The 23,923-nt window shown below is 41.5% G+C and overlaps 1 protein-coding gene across 2 annotated transcripts in view; it reads left to right on the plus strand.

Annotated features, from left to right (window-relative positions):
• The window catches only part of LOC130476180 (uncharacterized protein KIAA2026-like), a 61,875-nt gene extending 38,068 nt beyond the window's left edge, over positions 1-23,807 (plus strand). For both annotated transcript variants that reach the window (XM_056848059.1, XM_056848060.1), the window contains 6 exons: positions 353-1,746; positions 11,939-12,015; positions 13,776-13,865; positions 18,539-18,654; positions 18,866-19,044; positions 20,033-23,807. In XM_056848059.1, coding sequence (XP_056704037.1) covers positions 353-1,746; positions 11,939-12,015; positions 13,776-13,865; positions 18,539-18,654; positions 18,866-19,044; positions 20,033-23,703 — 5,527 coding nt within the window. In that variant the 3' untranslated portion in view covers positions 23,704-23,807. The remainder of the gene's footprint in view (positions 1-352; positions 1,747-11,938; positions 12,016-13,775; positions 13,866-18,538; positions 18,655-18,865; positions 19,045-20,032) is intronic.
• The last annotated feature ends 116 nt before the right edge of the window (positions 23,808-23,923 follow it).

A 23,923-nucleotide genomic window follows, 5' to 3' on the forward strand; every position in this document is an offset into this window, starting at 1 on the left:
GCACCAGGAAACACATCTGTGATGTATGCAGCAGTGCCCATGGGCATTAGAGATTGATCGATTTGTGTGTCACACTGGGACTGGGGATACCCTATACAGATAAGTTACCTAGGGCTACTCAGCCTGAATTATCTCATTGGGTTATTTTGAGGTTAAAATGGGGAAGGGAAGAATCATGTACACCACACTAAGCTCACTGGAGGAATGGTGGGCTATAATTATGATAGTTAAAAATAGTATTAATTCAGTTATCCAGTATTCAGTAGAAATAATTTTATTTTAGACACAAGTTATATTCTAAATTCTTCTCAAAGTTCTTAATATTAAAACTGATTTTCTTTTGCTTTGTTAGACATCGAGAACAAGAAAGAAAAGAAGCAGAGGAAGCTAGTCACAAAGAAATAGAAGAATGGGAGAAATCTCTCCTAGGTCAAGCAGCACCCACTCGAATGGAACACATGTGGGAAATTCCAGCTATCGGTCACTTCCTTTGTTTAGCACAGCATATTTTAAACTTGCCTGAAATAGTCTTCTATGAGTTAGAACGCTGCCTTCTAATGCCACAGTGTAGTGCTTTTTTGTCTAAAATAATGACTTCTTTGTTAAGTCCTCCTCATCGGAGATCTACCTTGCATCGAAGGCCAACTCTTCCTTATAGGGCTTGGGAAGCAGCACTTCGACAAAAAATACAGCAGTGGTATACAGCTGTGGGGCAAACTGACAATCCGGACAGCTGTGCAGAAAAACTTGGTCTTTGTCCTCAATTTTTTCAAGTTCTTGGAGAAGTGAATCCTTTGGAGGAAAAAGCATTTCATGAACTCTCATTTAGTCAAAAAGTGTGGCTACTAAAAGGCCTTTGTGATTTTGTGTATGAAACCCAAAAAGATGTACAAGATGCAGTACTTGGGCAGCCTATCCATGAGTGCAGAGAAGTGATTTTAGGTTATGATTACTTAGAAAATGCCTATGTTCATTTTCCACAGTTCTGTGGTGCAGATGTCCGGATTTACAAACAGAGGCCTTTTCATGCCCCTGAGTTTCCAGTTCCTCCAATCAAGGTAAAAAGAGTTCTACGCATTAAACTGGAAAAAGTGAAATGTGAATATGCCACCAAAAACAATGGGGAGGTTAGATGTGGTGCTAAAGAAGAGCTGCTGTCTCATGCAAAGGCAGAGCACGGGAAAAATCTTTGTTCAGCAAAGGTCCATTTAGACCATTTGAATGTTGCCACAGAAAAAGAAATGAAATCCAGATGTGAAGAGAAAATTCATAAGGGTTGTGACTTTACAACAGACTGCTGTAAAGAAAATAGGGATAAAAGCATTGTTCTGGGAGAGAATGCTGGCTTTGGGGGACCTCTCAGCCCAGGAGAAATCAGGATTGTGGAGAATGGGGGGAAATGTGGTGAATCTTCTGTAGTGAAAACTGAGGCTACTCCGTTAAAAGATAACACTCTTAAAACCTGCCAGATGCATGTGAATGGGAATCACACTGATAATTCAGATATGAATTGCCACAAAGTTGTTCGAGAAGTGAATTCAGTAGAAAATAGCAAAACACTAAAGCTTAGTAAAGTACGAGCAAAAAAGAAGAAAAAGAAAAAAAAGAAACTAAAAGATATTTTGAGTGAAAAGTTCCAGAGGAAGCGTGAAATTCACCTTCACTCCCTGAAATCTTATAAGCCTGAGATCCAGAATAAGTTGCTCTTGATGAAAAAGAAAGTCAAACACAAGAAGCACAAATCTGGTAAGGTGATTTTTACACCTGATACTGGAAAGGTGATTTGAGCTGTGAGTGTATGTCAGTCCTTGTGTGTGGTCTTTGAGATCCAGTAGCCCTTGTGCCTATGTTTGCTGGCTCCTAATAATATGAATCTGATACTTTGCAATTTTAAGTAATTTTGCAACTCTGATTGTATGTTGAAGCAGTAGCTCTAGAAAAAAAAACTTTGTTCACAGAAGTGAGGACAAAAACTCGTGAACTACAAAAAATATTACTGTTCAGCTAGAAATGACTGGGGAATTCTTTAAGTAATGGTTGCATTGTGCCTCATGGACAGGGTCAGATCTTGGGGAGTCGGGGGGGGGGGAAGCACTCCGGCCCAAGGCATGAAGAAGAGAAGTGCCACCACTGTGGCACGAGCGCCAGTGCAGCTTCCTGTCCGCAGCACAGCTGGTGTGCACACCACTACCCAGCACAACTTTCCTCATCATGCGCGCCACACCTACAGCAGCTACGCATGAGGCCAGGGGTGGGCAAACACATGGCGGCATTGCAGCAACCGCCCTTCTGACCACCAGAACCTGGCTCCAGCACGTGCATGCTCACATGCACATGGCACACCTCCTCCCTCGCTCTCTCCTGCCCCAGGTGCCCCTTCCCCAGTTCCATGCCTGCTCATGGTGCTTTTTTGGTCAAAGCCTTATCCGTGCTGTGCTGTGATATCATCACGATGTGGTTATGTTTGTCAAAAGTGAACAAAACTACACTGAACATGGTTTTTTGACATAGCTTCTCTCATTTTTGGTCAGCTTGGGGGAACTTCCATTTTAAAAATTCTCTAGTTTCCTGCAAGCTTCAATGACTTTGGCCATTTGTAACAGACCTTAATTTATTTTTCAATGTTTTGTAGCCATATATTGAGAAAGACTGCAATGCTTTCTTTCTTGACATGGTAGTAAAAAATTTTTTACTGCAAAACTAGAGTATGCAGAGTGTTTTGTATTCAACTCTGCAGTATTGTTCAGAAGATACATGGGGTGCAGAACTCAGTATCTTGCTTAATGAGAGGAACAGATTGTTTTCCAAGACCCTTCAGTTAAATCTGCCTTGTCAGCAAAATGTACAGATGCAAGTGAAGCTATAGATTCACTCTCTGAAAATGAAATTGTTTCTTTTAATTAGGTTCCCTAACATGGAGTAGTTGTTAAGCAGACAATGTTTAGATAATACATAGTACCTCTTAATTTACTATCCTGTTTTTTAAAGTATGTTATGAACCGTTCCATAGCAAAGCAGCAACTCTGGAATGCTGAACAGGCACAACGGTAGCATTAAATGTTAAGTTGCAAAAATCATAGCTCTTCCTCATTCAGCATGTAAATGCATCTGGGGACAATTTGATGCCAACTAAATTCCATACTTTTACAGAGCAATCCTAAGGGGGGGTATAGTTGCACAGGGCCCAGGGACAGCACTGCTTCGCCCCTCCTGAGCGGCTTGATACCCCGGTGCAGCAAGCCAAAAATGTTATTTTCCCTAAACCCCGTGAAACTGCTCCATTCAGTTTCATGGGGCTGCACCACCATTTTTGCTGGTACAAAGGGATCATTCTTGGGGTGAAAGGACTCAGGGAGCTGACTAAAGTCAGCCCTGTCCCTGGGAATGTACTCTGTGGCACCAGCATGATCCCTTGCGCTGGAGAAATGTGGCGTCGGCTGCGCTGGCACTGCCGCACAGCTCCCCAGCACCAGCATAAGTGGCCCTGTGCCTGCATTCGTGCTAATTTAGCCATTGCAAGTGGCACTAACACTGGTGCAGGGGTCACGCCAGCTCCAAACCCCTTTCGTCCCCTCCCCTTCAGGATTGCTCTGCAAGTATCACTTTCTCCTATTTTTAAGAAAATATAAGAAAATATGAAGGATGTTGTAAGTGGGTGAGTTAGCATTGGAAAATGCTAGCAAATAATTCTATCAGCAGTCAAGGGGGGAAGTTATCCACACCCCACCATCTGGTGTAGCTTTCAATCACAGTTTGCCTGCTTTGAGTTCTGACCTTTGTGTGACTCTACTCCATGCAGATAGTGCAGTGTTGTTTATGCTCTTTGGTGCAACCTGGTAAAACACAACCAAAAAGAACCTTCTGAGTTAGTAAGTGTATACTTTGGAGATAATGTCCCTCCTATGTCTGTTCCCTTGGGCAGAGGGGAAAACCCTAGGGCTCAGATTGAGCTGTATTGTGATGCTGCTTCTACCAACAACACTTTTTCCAGGTGTTAGTTATTCTGCTTCAGCAAAAAGTGATGATACCCCGTTCACATCCCTGCTTATGTAAATGATTAAGTACAGGTAGCACTGTCCAGAAAATTGTCAGTTGCATAAAATATTTGCACTAATGTCATCTCTTTCAGCATGACTTGGTATCACCATGGGTGAACCAGCTATGGGTGAAGCCCCCATTTGAACTAGCTCTAGGATTTCCCAAGACCCTTACCTGTGTTCTTGTCAATATCTCACTCTGTTGCTGATGCAGCGTTTGGAATATGAGCTCCCTTTCTCCTTCACCAAGTACCTTTGCTTCATGACCCCACTATCTACCATTCCATATCTTCCATGCACTGTCCACTAGCACTTTGTTAGTAGCTACTCACTTGTAGTGTCTTTGGTCCTTTGGAGTCCTCATATCCTGTTGATCTGGTAAAACGACATTATGCGGCTGCTTTGGTATTTCCATGCCAAAAATCTACTTTTCCAGCCATCCCAGACCTTTTTCCCAGAATGAAACTGGGGGGCGGGGGCAGGTGTTGAGGGGGAAATTCCAATGGAAAATCTGTAAATCTGTGGAAGAAATGAAAAATAAACTCCTGTACATTACTTTCTCTTTGGAATGAGTGAAATGCTTTTAAATTTCATAACTGTGCTGAAAAGGACATTTTTTTAAATTTACACTGTAAGTGATGCATTTTATGTTTTCAAAGCAGTACAATAAGTTTAGGTTTGACAAGAAAGTATTAAATACTTTTCAGTTTTCTCCAAAATGTCTATTTTTTTCTGTGGGGAAATTGTTCCCCCCACTATGACTTAAAAATGTCTGAAAATTTTACATCTCTAAGGTCAGGTCAGACCAAAAAAAAATTCTTCCAATGATGGTCTTCAGAGAATTCACTACCACGTGATACACTGTTGGCCAGTAGTTTACATGGCTCTAAAAAAGAATTAATTTGTAAAGCATAGGTATATGTCAGCATTTGTCAACTATGACAGTTGAATAAAACTCTTCATGTTCAAAGCAGAGTATCTTTCCCAGTGCCAAATGAAGACAGTAAAAGGCTGTGGCCTTGTGAACTTCCTGAAAGCCCCTGGTTGGCTGCTACTGGAAACAAGAAGCTGGGATGAAGGTCTTTTATGCATCAGGGAAATGTGTTCATGCAATGAAAATGAATGCTAGGGATTATGAGTGTGAATGGCATTTTATAAATGTTTACACCACAGGTTATCTGGTTTTTCAGTTGTTCAGACATTTGGAGAGCTTATTTCAATTGTATATGGAGCATGTTCATAGAGCCAGCATGGTGTAGTGGTTAACAGCAGTGGACTCTAATCTAGAGAACCGGGTTTGATTCTCCACTCCTACACGTGAAGCCTGCTTGGTGACCTTGGGCTAGTCACAATTGTCACTCTGTGGAGGAGGGTGATTCCTATTGGTTGTTCAGGGAGGCAGGATCAGATTTCAACTTACTGTCTCCTGGGCTGGAATCGCCCCTTCCCCAGTTCATTTCCTGCCTTGCAAAGGGAGAGCAGCTTTTGTGCAGCTCTTTACTGTCTTAGGTCTTCTCTTACTTAACTTATCCTTTATTTCTTTCTACTATTCCTATAGTCCTCTACCTCTCAGATATACCTTTTTTCTTCTCCGGCTTGCTAAAATTTTTCTCTAATCTATTTTTTCTTATCAGATCCTTATCTGACAGAAGCTATTTCCTGCCAAAACAAGATGGTGGACATCCTGTTCGACTAATACATTTCTCCAGAGAATTTGGACCCGGGCTTACTCGTGGCTTTGAACAGCCCCAAGATGAGCCCTCTTGCAGCTACTCTTGTGGCCTTACAGAGATGAGCAAGGAACGGGGAGCTGGCACCACAGCCTCCAGCCGTTTCCCAGCTGCTTCTCAAACACGTCCTTCCGCCAGAAATGACAAAAACCTCCCCCAGCTGTTTTTACAGTAAAACGGAGGAGGAGAGCCAGGGTCAACAGCGATGAAATCTCCTGGAGCCATTCTCATGGCAAAATGGAGGAGGAAAGCAGGGGCAAGCTGACTGTGACCACAGGAAAGAATGCAGACATGGCAACCAGTAAAGGCCTAGCAAATAAAGGGCCCTCTGGCTAACAGTTCAGTCCTACGCAGCCTTGAGAGTTCTCCCGGCTCTCCAGAGGGCAGCTTCTTGAAGCAGATGGCTCCAATTGAGGTTTTCATTGAACAGTAATTTACCACCACCACCCCTCTGGCAGCAGCCATGGGAGAAGGGCACCCAGCCTTGCATTCCAATTACTGAGTCTGTATAAATGCCCTAGAGAAGGGATTGCAGTTATCATCTGCCCTCAGCTCTCCATGTTCATTTGGGGAATACAGGGTTCTCTTCCAAGCTCCCCCTGCAAGGACCTTCTGATCGGCAAAGCATAAGGATGGGGTCCTCATGCTTATCAAGGCCAGTCCTGTGGATATGGGTCCAGTAAGGCGGCTAGGAATATTATCCATTTGGGCACCCACTCCAGCCACGTGGCACAGCATGCTCCCTTCCCCCTCCTGTCCCTCGTGATGAGACAAGGGTGGTAGGAAAGTTCCTTTCAAAAGGACAAACCGACAAATTGAGGAGTAATGACCAATGTCTCTATGAAGAGAAGTACTATTCCCTGCTGGGCATGGGATGAACCAGAGCAAGGTGTTCTTAGACCTAGGGCTCTAATGTTTTCATATACGTATAGCCTCAGTTGAACTAGTTCTGCTCTCACCATGTCTGAGTCACTGGACAAGACTGATGGGACAAAAACAACCCAGCAGATCATTACTAACAAAAGGCCTTATACCTTGGTTCCCCACGTCATGGCTATGCTGTAGGTGGCCTTGGGGAGGCGCCCCCTAGGGGAACTCCCCAGCAGATGCCTGGGGTTCAACCAAGGTTCTTTGGTTAGAAGAACACTCTTAGCTCCTGCGAAGGCCCACAGGCACCAGTCCTTGACATTCAAGCAATAATGTCCTTAGCCATCATCACTAGAGCTGTGTTAGTTTGTGCCACAGGTTATCAGTTTAACTCAGGACTGCCGAGTCCCTGGGGCAAGCTGTGATCTCACAAGCATCTCCTTCCTGGCTGTATCTCTGACCTCATGATTTCTTTCCCCTTGGCAGCCGCCTTCCCTTATCAAGGGAAAAGGCAGGCACTGCGGTTTAGAGCATTATAGGCCTATCCGCATGTAGTTCAAGGCATAAGCCTATCCGCACACAAAATCGTGGTTACCATTTGTAGACAAAATTGACTAAGATATCTGTAGAACTAGAGACAAGAATGCCATGCTCAGGCACATTTGTAGGGAGACCAAGGGTTTCCACACACTCTCATCCCTTCCTACCACAGCAGTTTTCAGAATAGGGGATACACAGTGGTCAAACGGCAAGGGTTCCCCTCTTGGGGGGGGGGTCTTCCCTAAAAGCCCTCTGCCAACAGAGTCACTCTGATAGGGCTGTCAGAGCTTAACATATGTGGAAATAGCAATATCAGGTCACCTGAGATAAGGGGAAGATCAAACCAGTCCCTAGATCATGGCTTCCTTCACTTCCTGGCCTCAATGATCAAAACTGGTTGTTTCCCAGAGCTCCATTATGCACCAGGATCACTTCATTTGACCCTGACGGTCATTCAAACATTGGAGGCTACCCTCGGTTTATTTCTATATGGAGTGATCATAACAGTGCGCTCTTGATCGCACATTAGGCGCAGCCTTTTTTCCCCTTTCCCCCTCTGTTATTAAGATAAAGGGGATTGCATAATGTACTAGACCCCAACTGCACCAACATGTCTATAGTGCAGAAATACTTCCACAGGGAGAACTGGTGGGTTGATCACTACAGACCTTCTGTTTTGGGCCCTGCCTTTGACCTCCTTAGTATCCAGGATTTTCCCCAGGCATTTATGTCTATTGTAACCCAGAGGCCCAAGCCCCAATCTTCGATCCAGCTCACCCAGATTCTGGAGGATCTCGGGTAATTGTCTTAGGGCTATTGATTTTATACATAGGTTTGGTTCATTAGGCCTCTGTTGCACACCAGACCACTACAACCATCTTTCAGAACCTATCATTAGATGGCTCTGACAACAGGGTCAAGAGATCCCAATTGCCATTCCTGTTTAATAGAGTCTGGCCTGGTGGGTCATTCCAGCAACCTGACCTGGGGTCAGCACACTCCTGTTACTCTTTAATTCAAATCTCTTGGTCACCAGGCCAACCCCCCCCCCAGGTCAATCAGTTCATGGTTCGTACACTGGCATAGGAAGGCATAGACCTCTTCCTTTGCCAGAGAATCAAAGAAAATGCAGACACCAGTACTACTTCCTTCCAAGACCCCTGCTATATTTCCCACAGAACTTACACAGAGGTTGCACATAGTACAGGGGAAATGGCTAAGCCATCAGTTCACAGACAAATAAGTACTCAATCAAGTTTCCTCTATCAGGCAGTGCCCAGATGGGGCTTCTACAAGCGGGTCCATCCATGCTAACCTCTAATCTCTATGGCTTGGAAATTTCTCCTGGTATCACCTCGCAAGGATGGAATGGAAGGGGTGGATCCCTCCCTTTTTCTCCGTGATCTAAGGACTAATGTTTGGCTTTTCTCTATAAAGTATTCCATGAGCCTGAGAAGGTTATGACAGGAACAAGCAGTAGTCGTATTCATGTACTTATGTGGACTAAGATTTTTAAAAAACATGGTTTCCATCTGGGGTAAATCGGTCCATAAAGGATCTGTGGAGGCTCCCAGTATGCCAGGGTTATTACACACGGTCTGCTGTCATTCCCAGATCCAGACTGACTGCTACCAACCACCTGGTTATCAAAAGGAACTGGCAGTGACCTGTGGGAGCTACTCCGGTCACGGCAAGTGCCTCTAACTCTTGAGGACCAACCTTTAAAGGATACACTCTCTCGCTAAGAATGTGTGTCCTCTAGCACATGCCTAAGCATATTGAGCCCTAAGTTATTAGGTCTGGCAGTTACCCACATCCTTATAGGAAGGAATATGTCAGGGTTAACTCCTGGTATAGCAGGACATAGTGGCCAAAAATCTCAAGTCAGTCCACCTTTGATTCTCGGGTTCCCTCCTTGGGGATGTCTCGTCATCTAATAGGTGTTTCCAGGGTTTCTTGGGGTGGGTGGGAAGAGAGAGAGAGAGAGAGACCTGAAGGAAGCTACACGTAGGTGACTCCTGTTAAGTCTCATTCCTACACTAGTTGTGTCAACCCATGGGGTACCAGAACCGAGAACCCTATTATTCAGGAAGGTTCTATGTGTGTGTTTATTTCTTAAAGACAAGGTAGTACCGTCCCCAGTTTCTACCTTCATCAGTAAAGGGAAACTGCTCAATTTATAAGGAATAACTAATCCATCTTCCTTATTCTCTCCACAGCCACAGCATGTCAAGGAGAAGGGCACATGCTCAATCTGCAGGTTTTCAGTTGCACTTACATCAGTCGCAACCAATCCATGAGTAGGTCTGATGTTTCGATCTCTTATTGGACTTTCCAGAATGAAAGGGAAAATTTTAAGTCTCGAGAGTCTATCAGTCATAATATTGGACAAAGTATCATACAGGCATTACTGCGCACTCTACACCTCCTGCCACTTTTCCTTCACCATTCGATAGCCAAGCTAGACATTGACTATAATGTGGTCTCTCATATCTGCCTTAATCAGACAGTACCGACTACTTCCTTCAGTTCAGTGTATGTAGTCTTAGCATGAAGAGCTCCGCTATGAATGGTGGAAGAAGACTAGTACCCACCTGACAATGGGACATAGCTCTTGGAGATCCCAGTGTTGCAAGATGCCCTCCTCCCCAGAGCAAGAACGAACTTGGATTACTTACCATTAAGGTTCCTTCTGCTCCGAGGTAAGGAGGGCATCTTGCCCACCCAAAAAATGAATAAGATTGACAAAGAAGTCAGTAAAATGACGATATGGTTGGAAAGCTTGCCCTGCACCTAACGGGCACAAATCGACATTCAGTTCATGGAACAATCTCAAATCAAGGTTTAAGAATGTTTATACGGAGAAGGACAACCTGGGTCAATTAGTGATCCCCTGCAATCCTTCTATTGTCCTTCAGTATTTGTTTAACTGTTGGCACCTATTCTGTTTTTTGGTTAGGTAGGTATGCCTTCCGGTTACTTCCTGTCTTGTTGTAGCTTGGGAAGTCTTCGAACTGAGGAAGGGGCAATTCCAGCCCAGGAGACAGGAAGTTGAAATTTGATCCTGCCTCCCTGAGCAACCTGTGGGAATCACCAAATGTTACAAGATGCCCTCCTTACCTCAGAGCAGAAGGAACCTTCACATAAGTAATCCAAGGTTCTTTACGTCTGAACTCTCTCAGCCTCACCTACCTCACAAGGTGTCTGTTGTGGGGAGAGGAAGGGAAGGCGATTGTAAGCCGGTTTGAGACTACTTAAAGGTAGCGAAAATCGTGGTATAAAAACCAACTCTTCTTCTTCATTGAGAGGTAGTTGAAACATTGTCTGCACAGACGTTATTCTTTCTAAAGGTTAAGTTGTGTTAAAAGGATCCGTGAAACTTTCTGCATATGTTCAGAAATAAAATATAGGTAGTAGAATGGAGATGAGGGATTATATCTGACATGGAGAGGAACAAGTAAGAGGTAAGCTTTATGTTGATTGGGAAATAACATGTTTGTCTCAATTTTCTCCGTCTGTAAAATGGATCTGTACTTCATTTCTGTACATCAAAGGATGATCCCTGGTGTTGCAGCCTTTTCGACAGTGCTGAAATTATAGTGGGATCTCACTTCAGAAGGTTCCAGAAGCTCATAACCTGGCCCCTCTACCTCTGTTAAAGAGAATCTCCAAGTGGCTTAGCAGGACCACTGGGAAAGGGGTAAAATTGAGAGGAATTAATGGAATTGTGGATTTTATTAAGGGCCCCACAGATAATTCACACACTGCTTTATGAACATGGTTACCTGACACCCATAAAATTCTTTTAGTGGCATTCTTTCTATTGATCTTAATGAACTGATGTTAGCATCTGTTCCTCTGAATCTGTCTGAAGAGAGAAACAATACTGAACTGGTCTGATGTTGTGAGGTGAAACAATGAATAGGTCATAGTAGGACTGAAATTGTGCTAGAGGTGTTAGATATTTCACAGAGAGGACACTTATTCAGCATTATATAACATAGAGTAATACCTTTCAGCGACCCTGTTTCACTCAAAGGATGCCTTTCTGAATGCACACAGGCTAGGCAGGATGGGTAGAACAGTTGGGCAGAGCTGGTAGCATCCACACTTTTGGGGAGCACCATCTACCACAGTACAGTTGTATGGCTGGTTGCTTTTGTTCTTATTTACTTTGTTCTTATTTACCTTGACTCAAAGTAGATGGGGTTTTTTAGGGTTCAAAAAGGTTTTCCATTCTTATCAGTTGTGCAAATACAGGGGGCTCAAGAATGTTTGTCTTCTTTAAAAGCTTTGGCCTTTGCCTGCTCACAAGCAAATCTGTTCATCTGCATGCAGTTACAGCTGATGTAGCTGTGGTGGTTTAATTGTATTTACATATAGGATTTTTAGAAATCATGTTTTGTTTTCTACTGGCGTCAGAATCAAAACAGCAATTAACTGATACATGTGTGGGTCTCTTGAGAACATTAATATTTGAGGGAGTGTTTAATAGGAAGATATATTTTTCATTCTTTTTCCTAGTTCAGCTTCTGCAAAAGAATTCAATAAAAGGAATAATAATTATTACAATATTCTTTCTGTAAGTCTAATTTTATGTAAACACAGCTACCATGAGCTTGCTAAAATATAAGCTGCCTGCAGAGATACTTATTCTGTGGTTCTGAAATAGTCACATGAATTGTTGAAGTTCATTTTTCAACTCTGTTTTTTATTAATACTTTATAAAGCATTAAAGATTTGTGTTGATATTTTTCCTTCAAGAAAAGAAATCCATATCTAAAAAAGCAATTACAAAGACGAGAAAATCTGTTATGAAGCCAGCTGTCCCAGAATTTCAGGTAAATAGCATTTTGTCTGAATTAACTTGAACTTTGCGAAAACAAAGAAGCGGCATACTTCTATTTCCTGCATTGTGCAGGGGGTTGGACTTGATGACCCTGGTGGTCCCTTCCAACTCTATGATTCTATGATTCTATTCTATGATTCTAAGGTGCAAATACAGATTTAAGCTGATTACATGTTCAGTCATGGATATTTTACTGTAAAGTGAAACATATTGTTGTCATGGGATTAATATATCTAAATATTCTCATAAGGATATAAATTTCCATAAACTGAAGGAGAAGTGGATCTGAGATACAGGCACTCACCACACTCTTGAGTGAGTAGAGCAAGCTTAAATCTGAAGTTTGCTCCCCTCATATAAGGGATGTATGTAAACCCATCGATTTCCCTTTTCTTTCTGCATCTCTCATGCTGCATAGTATTTTGTTCAGGAAGGGTCCTCAGCATCAGCTTTTCAGGGGCACACAGAGGTGTGAGCATAAGGGGAAGGTGAGGAAGATCAAGTTTGAATCCAAATCAGTACTCTGCTAAGTATATGTAATACATAGAGTTATCTATAAGGTGAAATTACTGGAAAAACCTGATTATACAGAGGAAAAAACCATTGCAAAGAAGAGGGATAACTAAAACAATGACATAGGAGATGTATTTTACCAGTATACCATTCATATTTATTCTAGATTACATCAGCCATGATCCAGTGATCTTTTCAAGCAAAAGCCAATCAGGCAATGGAGAAAGGACTAGTTTCTAGGACTAGTTTGTGTGGGTTTAAGACACTGGATTCATGGCAAATATAAATTAAAGCTTTTTTTAAAAAGTAATTACACTGTCTTTAATATTTTTACATTATTTTAATTCAGTAATTTTGCCAGTATAGAATATGCCAATGAATACAATTTTTAAATGCTGAGCTAAAGATACAGTTTCCAGCCCATCACCCTGACTATAGTCTTCCAGCAGTGCTTTCATTAAAACTTGCTTCATATTTACGGGTTGGATCCAGTCTACATTTTCCAGTGGCAGAATGCCTTCTCCCTCCCACTGATCTCCACAAAATGCTGCTTCTGGGGGATAGGGGATCTGAAGGAATGATATGAGGGCAGTCTGCAGCGGAAAGAGGAAACTGGTGGAAATTGCCAATTTAGTCTGGATCCAACCCATATGGCCTGTGCCATATAAAGTACATGTGAGATGAGTTACACGATTTTATGGACTGCACTTTTTATCTTCACTTTTTGTAGGACAACTAGGATTGAAGACAAGCATATTGTGTAAAGAGCAACTAAAATATGAGATTTTCAGGAAGCATTACATTTTGTTGCTCTTATTTACTTTTAAAATTCTGAATAGTCAGTGCTTCTACAACTTTTTTTCTGCAACAATTAGAAGCATTCTAAATGAAGCCTGCAATTCTATATTCTGACCTGGAATTTCAAGAGAAGAAAATACTGGATGGTGACCCCTGAACTGAACAAGTTAAATTCAGCAATTTTAGTGTAATCTTTATTTGTATACCAGCCCCATTTAATGGCTTCTAACTTAGTCATATTGACTTGAATGGTTGAGTTTGGCATGTCTGAAGACATGTGAGAATTACTGAGGAAAAAACTTAAAGTATTTGTGTGAGTAACCTTATTTTTTAGCTAAAATATCTATGCTTTTTTATCAGATGTTACAGTAAATTGATTGTCAGATAATGTCTATTTAAAAAAAAAACTTGTTTGAAATGGTGTGTTTGCTCTTATTTTAGCTTATTTGCAGTAATCTTGACGAACTCAGGGATTTAATTAGAAAAATTGAGAATGAACTCAAAGATGTGGAAAACGTTAAAAAGAAATCGGTATGTGTTTAAACTTTATCTTGCTGTTGTTTAATGTAACACATTTAAGAGGTTTCTGTGAGGATTACCTGTTGCAGATGTATTTAATTAGTATTTTCTGGAGTTAGATGAAGCATGGAAAACTTTTAAACATTCTCACTTTGTCCTCCTGTTGGCTGTCAGGCATTAACTGCTAGCAAGGAAAAGGAGCTTGTCCATGTTTTTGTTTCTAAAGGCCTTTTAGTCAAATAAAGCTTAACTTGTGACTAATTCCATGGGAAAATATAGTTTGTTCCTCCCCCTCCATTCTCACTGCTGCTTTATTAAGCATTTTCCTTTTCTTCCTTCAACTGTAAACCTGCTGGGCAAGAACCATCTCACTTCTGTGCTGTGTCTAGTACACATGCTGGTATTTGTATAAATTAATAATGGGACACAAGACCTACCCATGAAATATTGGATTAATTAATCCAGGATATGACACAGTGAGTTAAAATATGAGATACTTAATTAGAAGAATTTGGAAAATAGTGCTTGATTGCTCTGTGGCAGAAAGGTAAGTATCAGCCTAACTTACTTTACAGAGTAGTTGTGAGGATAACATGAAGGAGAAGCAAATGATGTAAGCCACTTTAGATCAACACTGGAGAGAAAGGTGAGGTATAAATGAGGTAAATAAAATAAACTGTTCAAAGTGTACTTTTTTAGAATTGCAAGTCACACATCATTCATATATTTATACAAACGCATACCTAAATGGATGCTTGAGGCGCATGCACCTCTTTTAATAGCTACTGCCCTAGAGAGAGACTTCTGCTGATACCTCATTTTGAAACTGAAGCATGGAGGAAGAGGCAGAGAGGTCTGTTGCAGGAGGTGGACCTGTATATATGTAGCAGAACTACTGCCCTAGCTAACTTCTGTTGTGTTTTCACATCTTAAATAGATGACTTGTGGTTACACAGGGTGCTAGAACACTAAATATATTAATGAAATGGACAATGGAACTTTATTCCATTCAGTAAAATACAAAATGACAAATCATTGGCATAGATGATAAAAAATTTCATGGTTTTTGCATTCTGTTAGAGTGTAGGTTAACAGCCTGAGCCTATGCATGCTAACTCAGAAGTGAGTCCCAACAATAGGCCTTGCTCCCAAGGGACTGCTATCTTAAGCATATTATGTTGTTTTTCTGAGCACTGGGGTGTCTGTTCATATGACTTCTGCTTGTTCTGTTTACAAGAGACTATGAATTGCAGACAAGTCTAGTTGAATATTCACTCACAGTGGCCCTATATTGTGTTCCATTTTTAATCTTTAATTCAGGCATCAGTTTTTTTCTTAACCTGTATTGCTTTGAATCTGGCATTTTTACAGGGCCGTAGTTGGGGGGGGGCAGGAGGGCAGCTGCTGCCCCTGTGGCATGCAGAGAGGGCGGCAGAACTGCCTCTCCTGTAGGCGCCTCTGTGCCAGGTGGGAGAAGTAGTTCTGCCACCTATCTGCATGCCACAGGGGCGACAGCTGCCCTCCTGCCCTTCCCCCTCAGCTACGGCCCTGCATTTTTGTTCAGAAAGCTTCTTCTCAAGGTACTTCTCTTTAAAAAAAAAAAATCTAAATTTTAGTTTATTCCAAGCCTCCAGGAGTTCTCTTTAGATTTCTGCAGGAGCTTAGATTGTCAGCTATTAGAGTCAAATTAGACGTGTTTATACGCATAAATCTGGGTGCTGGAAACTGACACTTTATTTTGATTCTATGTATTTATATTCTCTTTTTCTCATGAATTGAAATCCAAAGCAGATTACAGCATTGTTCTGCCCTCCTCCATTTTGTCCCCACAACAGCAGCAACCTTGTATGGTAGCTTGCTCTGAAAGAGTGACTGACACAAAGTCACCCAACTGAATTTCTTGGCAGAACTGAGCTTGAGTTTCCCAGATCCTAGTCTCACCACCAAACTTAGGGTCCTACTATACAGAATGCTTTGATAAGTGTTTTCAGTATAATTTTAGGTTCAGAGTACTTGTTCTCAGTTTAGAGGCTGTATACACCATTTGTACTGAATTCAATTCTATATTTCTTTTTAAAAAATATACCGCCAAATTTCTCTATTTAGACCCAACTTTTTTTACTTCCTTCATTTCCCCCTACCCTCTTTTGCGGGGATGCACTTTGGCCTGATATTTCCTGATATTTGGTGTACTCTGGCTATATAGCTACACTTTGTCATATGCTGCACATTATTTGCTTCAGTGACTGAGTATGAGCTGTATGTAATCACTATTTCTTTCAAGATGATTATCCTTTTCATCACACTTCTGTAATATACCTGATATAGCAACAAAAATTGATAAAAGACCATAGGTTTGATTTTTCTGATGATTGGGGAGTTGCAGTTGTATTTCAAGAAAAATGCCAGTTCATATCTTGAATGCTAAGAGGACAGCTGCACTGATACGATATCACACAGTAAAGCACAACTAAGGTTTAGAGCAATGCCAGTAAATAAGTTTTACAAAATTAATGGTAGGCAATCAGTGTCAAATTTGACTCTTCCTGTAAAACTTAGAGACCCAAGTGATAGCAGAAAATTTTACATTAATATTTTATATGGTCTTTTCCCTATTAAGCATGATAGTGTAGGTTCAATTTCCTAGCAGTAAATAGGAAATCATTAAAATCAGATACAGACATCAGTAACAGGTTTGGCAATTGGTTTTTTTCAGCTGATTTCATCTTGTAATTCCTCAGAAATAAGAAATTATAGAATTATAGAATCACAGTGTTGGAAGGGACCACCAGGGTCATCTAGTCCAACTTCTTGCACAATGCAGGAAATTCACAACTACCTCCCCCCCACACCCCCACTGACCCCTACTCCATGCCCAGAAGATGGCCAAGATGCCCTCCCTCTCATGATTTGCCTAAGGTCATAGAATCAGCATTGCTGACAGATGGCCATATAGCCTCTACTTAAAAACCTCCAGGGAAGGAGAATTTACCACTTCCTGAGGAAGCCTGTTCTACTGAGGAACCGCTCTAACTGTTAGAAATGTCTTCCTAATGTCTACATCCTTCTTAAATTGCGGTGCCCAAAACTGAACACAATACTCTAGGTGAGGTCTAACCAAAGCAGAGTAATGCGATACCATCACTTCGCATGATCTGGACACTACACTTTTGTTGGTACAGCCCAAGATCGCATTTGCATTTTTACCTACCGCATCATACTTCTGACTCATGTTCAGTGTTTGGTCTACTAAGACCCCAAGATCCTTTTCAGACACGCTACTGCTAAGACAAGTCTCACCCATCCTATATTTATGCATTTGATTTTTCCTACCTAAATGCAGAACTTTACATTTATCTCTGTTGAAATGCATTTTATTGGTTTTAGCCCAATCAGATCCATCCTGTCTAAATGCTCAAGTAATGACTGTTTGATGATTTGTTCAAAAAACTTTTCCCGGTATAGACGTCAAACTGATGGGTTGGTAGTTACCTGGATCCTCTTTTTTCCCCTTCTTGAAGATGGGGACAACATCGCCCACCTCCAGTCTTCCGGCACCTCACCTGCTCTCCCAAGAATTCTCAGAAATAATGGACAGAGGCTCAGAAATTACATCTGCAAGTTATCTAAACCTGTAGAGCCTCCAGAATTCCTCTAGCAAGATTTGTTTATTTTAGCCACTGTCTCCTTGAATGTTTGTTCATTTGTTTAAAACATTTCTGTGTTGCCTTTCCACCCAAAGAGGGTCTCCAACGCAGCGAACATCAACACATTAAAATATTTCAATATTAAAACATCAGTACATTAAAAAGCATTTAAAATAGAGTATATATTAAATATTTAACAAAATATTTAACAAAATATTAAATAAAAACATATAAACACGCAAAATACATAGCACAACCATGGGAGGGCCAATAAGTTATTGGGGGTATGCCCCCAAAAAAGTCTTCACCCACTGGTGAAAGACAATGGTAGAGGGAGATGGATTAATCTCCTTGTGGAAGAGTTCCAAAGTTTTGGTGCCACAACCAAGGAGGCTGCAGTTGTAGCTTCCAGACAGTCTTAAAGGGCAGCCCCACATAGAGCACATTGCAATAATCTAATCTAGATGTTGACAGGACATGCACCACAGTGGCAATATCTTTCCTACCCAGGAAGGGGGCCGCAGATGGTTTATGTTTAGATGGAGATGAACAAACTACTTTAAATAAATATGTGTGTGTGTAAGTGCCGTCAAGTCGCTTCCGACTCATGGCGATCCTATGAATGAAAGTCCTCCAAAATGTCCTATCTTTGACAGCCTTGCTCAGATCTTGCAAATTGAAGGCTGTGGCTTCCTTTATTGAGTCAATCCATCTCTTGTTGGGTCTTCCTCTTTTCCTGCTGCCCTCAACTTTTCCTAGCATAATTGTCTTTTCCAGTGACTCTTGTCGTCTCATGACGTGACCAAAATACGATAGCCTCAATTTAGTCATTTTAGCTTCTAGGGTCAGTTCAGGCTTGATTTGATCTATAACCCACTGATTTGTTTTTTTGGCAGTCCACGGAATCCGTAACACTCTCCTCCAACACCACATTTCAAATGAATCTATTTTCTTCCTATCAGCTTTCTTCACTGTCCAGCTTTCACACCCATACAATATAAATGTATTGTAATAAATATGGTATTTACATATTTACAGGGAAGGTGGTATCATCGAAAGCAAGCTGTAAAGGAGCTACACTGTACCCTGATACGACTGCTAAATGAATTGTTACCATGGGAACCAAAACTATTGAAGGCTTTTCAAAGAAACAGGTAATTAGCTGGATCCTCTTAAATAATGTGTCGTGAGAATTCATCGCCAATAATCTTAAGATGCTCATTTCTAATATGGTTATTGGCAAAAAATCCTGATGTTCTCGCACTGCCTTTAAGGTTGGAAGCTCTACATAGATAACTGACCAAATCCGTATTTCCCTAGTATATTATTTCTTAAGTATTGCTGATCTCTGATGTTCTGTTGAAGGTCTCGGTTGAAAAAGGATTATGATGACTTCAGAAGGCAGCCAGACTATGACAAATTTACTAGAGAACAGTGGACTAACGAAGACAGTGAAGTAAATTCTGGTAAAGAAATGTCCAGTATATTAACCAGTGAGTCTTCAGAGCACTCGGAATTTCTGAAAAGGAATTACACGGATGCAGGTAGGTATTGTGTTTTGTCATTGTGACTGTGTTAGATACGTTGTAGCAGTTCATGTATGTCTGGTTCTTATTTTAATAAGTTAGAGCAGAGATACTCAGTGTATTGGGAGCCACCTGCTGCTCTTCTGAGCACAGTTCCCCAGTGTGACACTTGCCCTGTGTTTCAGGAAAGTGGGCAAGTCCCTTGCCTGGTGGGGCTTCTGGTTGGCAGGTGATTTGAACTTTGAAATAGATGCTGCCAGAGGAACAGGTAAGCTGCAAGCATCATACCAGGGATGGAAGTAAATGTGGCTCTTTTGGTTAATGATAACAGCAAATGTAGCTTTCTGTGAGCCATGGAGTGATTACCACGGAGTTAGAGAGCTGGAAAAGTGAACATGGGAACTTTTAATCCTGTTACCATCATGAAAATTGTGGAGTAGCTATACATTTGTATGTAAAAACTCAGCAATTTTTCTAGGCTTTCCACATGCACATTTAATGCACATATGAAGCTATTTTATACTGAGTCAGAACATTAATCTACCTGGGTCAGCATTGTCTACTCTGACTAACACCAACTCTCCATAGTCCCAGGTTAAGGTGTTTCACATCGCCTACTAGAACTAATCCATTTCACCTGGGACCCTGTGTATGCAGAGCATACAATGAGCTAAAGAAGTATGACCTTGTACTTTAAAACCTAGTTGTCAGTTAAAATGCTTGGGAGTAAATTTCATGTCTTCATAAACTTTCTTAATGTTGGGTCCTAATGATTTCCAAATGAAATGTTATGCCTGGTCAGAAAAGGTTTGAAACTTAAATTGGATATAATGTTCTGTTACTGTGTAATTAGCATGTGCCTGATGCATAGTAACATTCATTTGAAGCTCCTTTTGTTAGCTTATGGCTGGCATTCCAACTATATTTTACTCTTAATACACTAGTAAGGTCATAAAAATTTAGACAATGTTGGCTTTTTAAAACCATTCCCTTTTCTGTCTTTCAGAGCACATGAAACTGACAGAAATAGATCTTGTTGCAGGAAAAGCCAGGCCACTAAAAAAAGAATTATCTTGTAAAGAAATACAGAAGACACTGCCTAAATCTGTTAAGCATCAGTCCAAGCAAAGCAGTTACCTAGATGATAGCACAAAAGAGTTTTTACCAAGAAAGAAACTGAAATTAAGCACAAGTGATACTGCAGTCCATGGCATAGAAAATGAACTGTCAGTTGATGGCTGTTTGAATAAACTAAAACAAATAGAATCTTCATTTTCAGAATCGTCGGATGTGACAGACTCTGCAGCATCAATCTCAAGCATAACAAAAGGGACCAAACCTATCCAGGCTTTGCTTGTTAAGAATATTGGGAACAAAGTGACCTTAACTAGTCAGTTGCTGCCCACTGCGGGTAGAAGCATTGCTGCTTCTGAAAAGTTGATTATGTCAACTATTGGTTGTTCCCCAGTTAATCCAGTGTTGTCCTGCCAGGCCAGTTCAAAAAGCCCTTTACAAGTGTTGTACAGAATGCCAGGTGGCCCCTGTGTGCCAATAGACCTTCATAACAATTCAATGAAAATTAAAGTTCAGCCTGCAGTTGACTATGAACCAGAAGAGAAAGCCACAGAAGAAAAAATAATGCAGCAAGTTCTGATTTTGCCTAAAAATTTACTCATCCATCACAGAGAAACTAAAAATGTGGCAAAAGATATCCTGTCATTGCAGCACAAGACTACAGATCAACAATGCATCTCTCTTCCACAGCCAATGGCTATCCACACTACTTTAGCAACTTCCCTTCCAGCTTCCTCTGTAAATGCTGCTACCACATTTCTGTCCATCCCAGACTTCAAAAAGAATACTACACATTTGCCCCCTGGGGCCAGTGCAGTAAAGAAACTTCCATTGTTGCCCTCCTTAACTTCCACAGGCAATGTACTAACATCAGTGGCAAAAATGAACCAAAGTGAGAGTACTAAAACAAACACTGTAGTTTCAGCTGCTTCATTCCCTATCACTTCACCCACTGTTTCCTCAACAATTCATTCTTTGACAACACCTCTCCCACAAAATGTTTCTGCAGGCACCAGTACCAGTGTCCCGATACTAGCAATGCAACAAAAAAGCAATGATGTTGGTGAAGCTAAACAAGAACTGAAAACTGTCTGCATCAGAGATTCACAGTCTATTCTTGTTCGGACGCGTGGTGGGAACACAGGAATTGTTAAGGTGCAGACCAATGCAAACCACTGTTCCCCAAGTAACTTATCTCCAAATTCTGTATTCACTTATGCACCTCAGCTTCAGGCATTTTTAGTTCCAAAAACCACACCGTTGACAACCTCTACTTTTGCAGCGGTTACAACAGCCATGCCCAATTTCCCAGCACTTGTCCAATCCTCTCTAGCAACTTCGGCTTCCATTCCAACTCTTCCTTCTAATGTAAATCAGGTAATGGGAGAAAACATGACATGTGCATTTGGGCAGTCTCATAACAGTAGCACTGTGGGCCATAGAATGCAAAAAACAGTGCATGTGTCCTCACCTACCTTCTTGCCTCCTATGTCATCATCTAACATTGTCATGCACACACTGCCAAACAGTTCTGGAAATGCAGTTGGCATTCCTACAGGAAATATTGGGCACAGCACCTCTGGCATTACCCAGACCCCTTTTATTAATAAACAAGTTGATGGAAATAGTACACAACATCTTGCTACTCAGCCTGAGTCCACAACCACAACCAGTGGAAATCTAATGTGTGGTGCTCAACTTCCAAAACTTATGTTAGTCACAAATCCACCCATTCTTTCTTCCTGTGGAACGGTAGGAGTCAACCTAATCCCTACTCCAACATCTACTGGCCTTAGTGCACAAAAACTGGTTTTTATTAATACTCCACTTGCCAATATCCAGTCAACCACCAGTTTAACTGCAGAATCCTTTAAGCAGGCCTTCCCTCCCCCCATGAGCAAAACGTATGTTAAAAGCACAGAGAAGCCTCAGTTAGTCCTCATTCCTTCTACTGTAGGAGCTTCGCTAAAAGTAAATACATCATCAACTGTTTCTCAAATTAAAGATATAAAAATTGGTGTTAATATTGGTCAGGCCATTATAAATAGCACATGTAATGCTCAGAAAGTTCCTCCAATTAACGCTATGCAGCCAGCAGCTCCTAAAGATGTAGAAGAGAAAAATAGCCAGAGTGTAATTTTGCCATTGTCAACAAGCGGTCGTTTGCTTCCATTAACTTCAGCTTTGGTGAGTCAGAGTATTACATCTGGCAGTGAGTCTCCTCTTGTTGCAGCGCAAGCAGTAAATACATCTACAGCAGCAAATGCATGTTTAGATTCTGCTTCGGTGACATGGAATGGAACTACTACTGGAACACAGCCTACTGTCTTGGTTGGAGGAATAGATACTTCAACAAAAGTAACACCTGTTTCATCTACCCGATTGCGAACCTCTAATGCGGGAAATATTGTGGCTATATCAACTGTAAAAACAGGACACCTGGCCTCGTCTGTGCTGATTTCAAGTACTCAGCCAACAGTGTCTCATCCAAGTTTATCGTCTACTTTTCAGTTGCCAGTTACAGTTGCCTTGCCTGCACCTGTGAATGGTGCTCCTAAAACAATACACACGGTTCCTCAGTTGCCGGCAGTTCCAACTGCTGCACATTGTACATCCCTTTCAAAGGGACAACAGTCTACACTGGTCAATTTTCAGTCTTCAGGAATTTCAGCTACCATGCCAACAAATGGAAGTGCTCAAAAATCTCAGACTGTATCGCCCCCTAATCCACCCAATGCAAGTAAAGTAATTAGTCTTTCAAACTTAGTTCCCTTGCCTTGCCCACCCCATCCCCCTAATTTTGTAAAGCCAGCTCCTGTTCTCAGTTGTGCCCCAGTTGCCTCTACCACTCAAACAGCTCCAGTTTCATCTGTAGCAGCTGGACAGTTGAATGAGTCTTGTGTGCAACAGAAAATAATTATTAACACCTCTACACCTTTGGCACCTGGAACTCAAATAATGATCAGTGGCACTCGGTTCATTGTTCCTCCACAGGGCCTGGGAGCTGGCAGCCATGTTCTTCTCATCTCTGCAAATACAAAACTTGGGCCTCTGTTGACTGTTAATAATGGCCATGGTTTTCAAGGAGTACCCCATGCCCCCTCTGGTCCCCACAAGAGTACACAAGCATCAAATAATGTATTGAGTTGGCAACCAGCAAAACAACCTTTGAAAAGCTCTACCAAAATTGTGAACTCTCTTGGGGCTGTAAACACTCTGCCTATTGTACATGCAACACCACAGGCAGTAAACAGTGTTGCAAAACCGTGCACTCCACCTTCTGCGACAGCCCTGTTCCCATCGTTGGTTACAACTTCCTCATCTTCTGCTTTGGCTAAACCATTGTTGGTTTCTACAACTCACACTGACAACTCCCAGATACGAGGTAGAGCATCTGTATTGCATTTAGATACATCTATCAAAAAACTGATGGTCAGCCCAGAAGGAGCTATTCTGAATGCTATAAATACCCCCACATCAAAAACCTCTTCTATCCCTTCATCCTTCTCTCCTGACATAGTGTCCACAACCAGAAATCCTACTGTTGTCTTCCCTAACTTTCTTAAATCCAGCATTGGTGTACCTGACACAGCTGCATCTTGAATTTAAAGTAAATGAGCCAAGTTAAAACGTTGGGGCATTCTTTTGTGTATGAAAGTAATTTATAATTGTTAAAAGTTTCCTTATGCTGTTTGAAACATACCGCACATGGAAACTGGTGTACACGAATTTAAGGCAAGTCATAAGCACTTTTCAATTTGAGAAGTGGCAGCTCTCAGATATAAGATTATTTTGCATGTCACCATGCACAGATCTGACTCAA

The sequence above is a fragment of the Euleptes europaea genome, chromosome 4 (genome assembly GCF_029931775.1).
Source record: "Euleptes europaea isolate rEulEur1 chromosome 4, rEulEur1.hap1, whole genome shotgun sequence".
NCBI lineage: Eukaryota > Metazoa > Chordata > Lepidosauria > Squamata > Sphaerodactylidae > Euleptes > Euleptes europaea.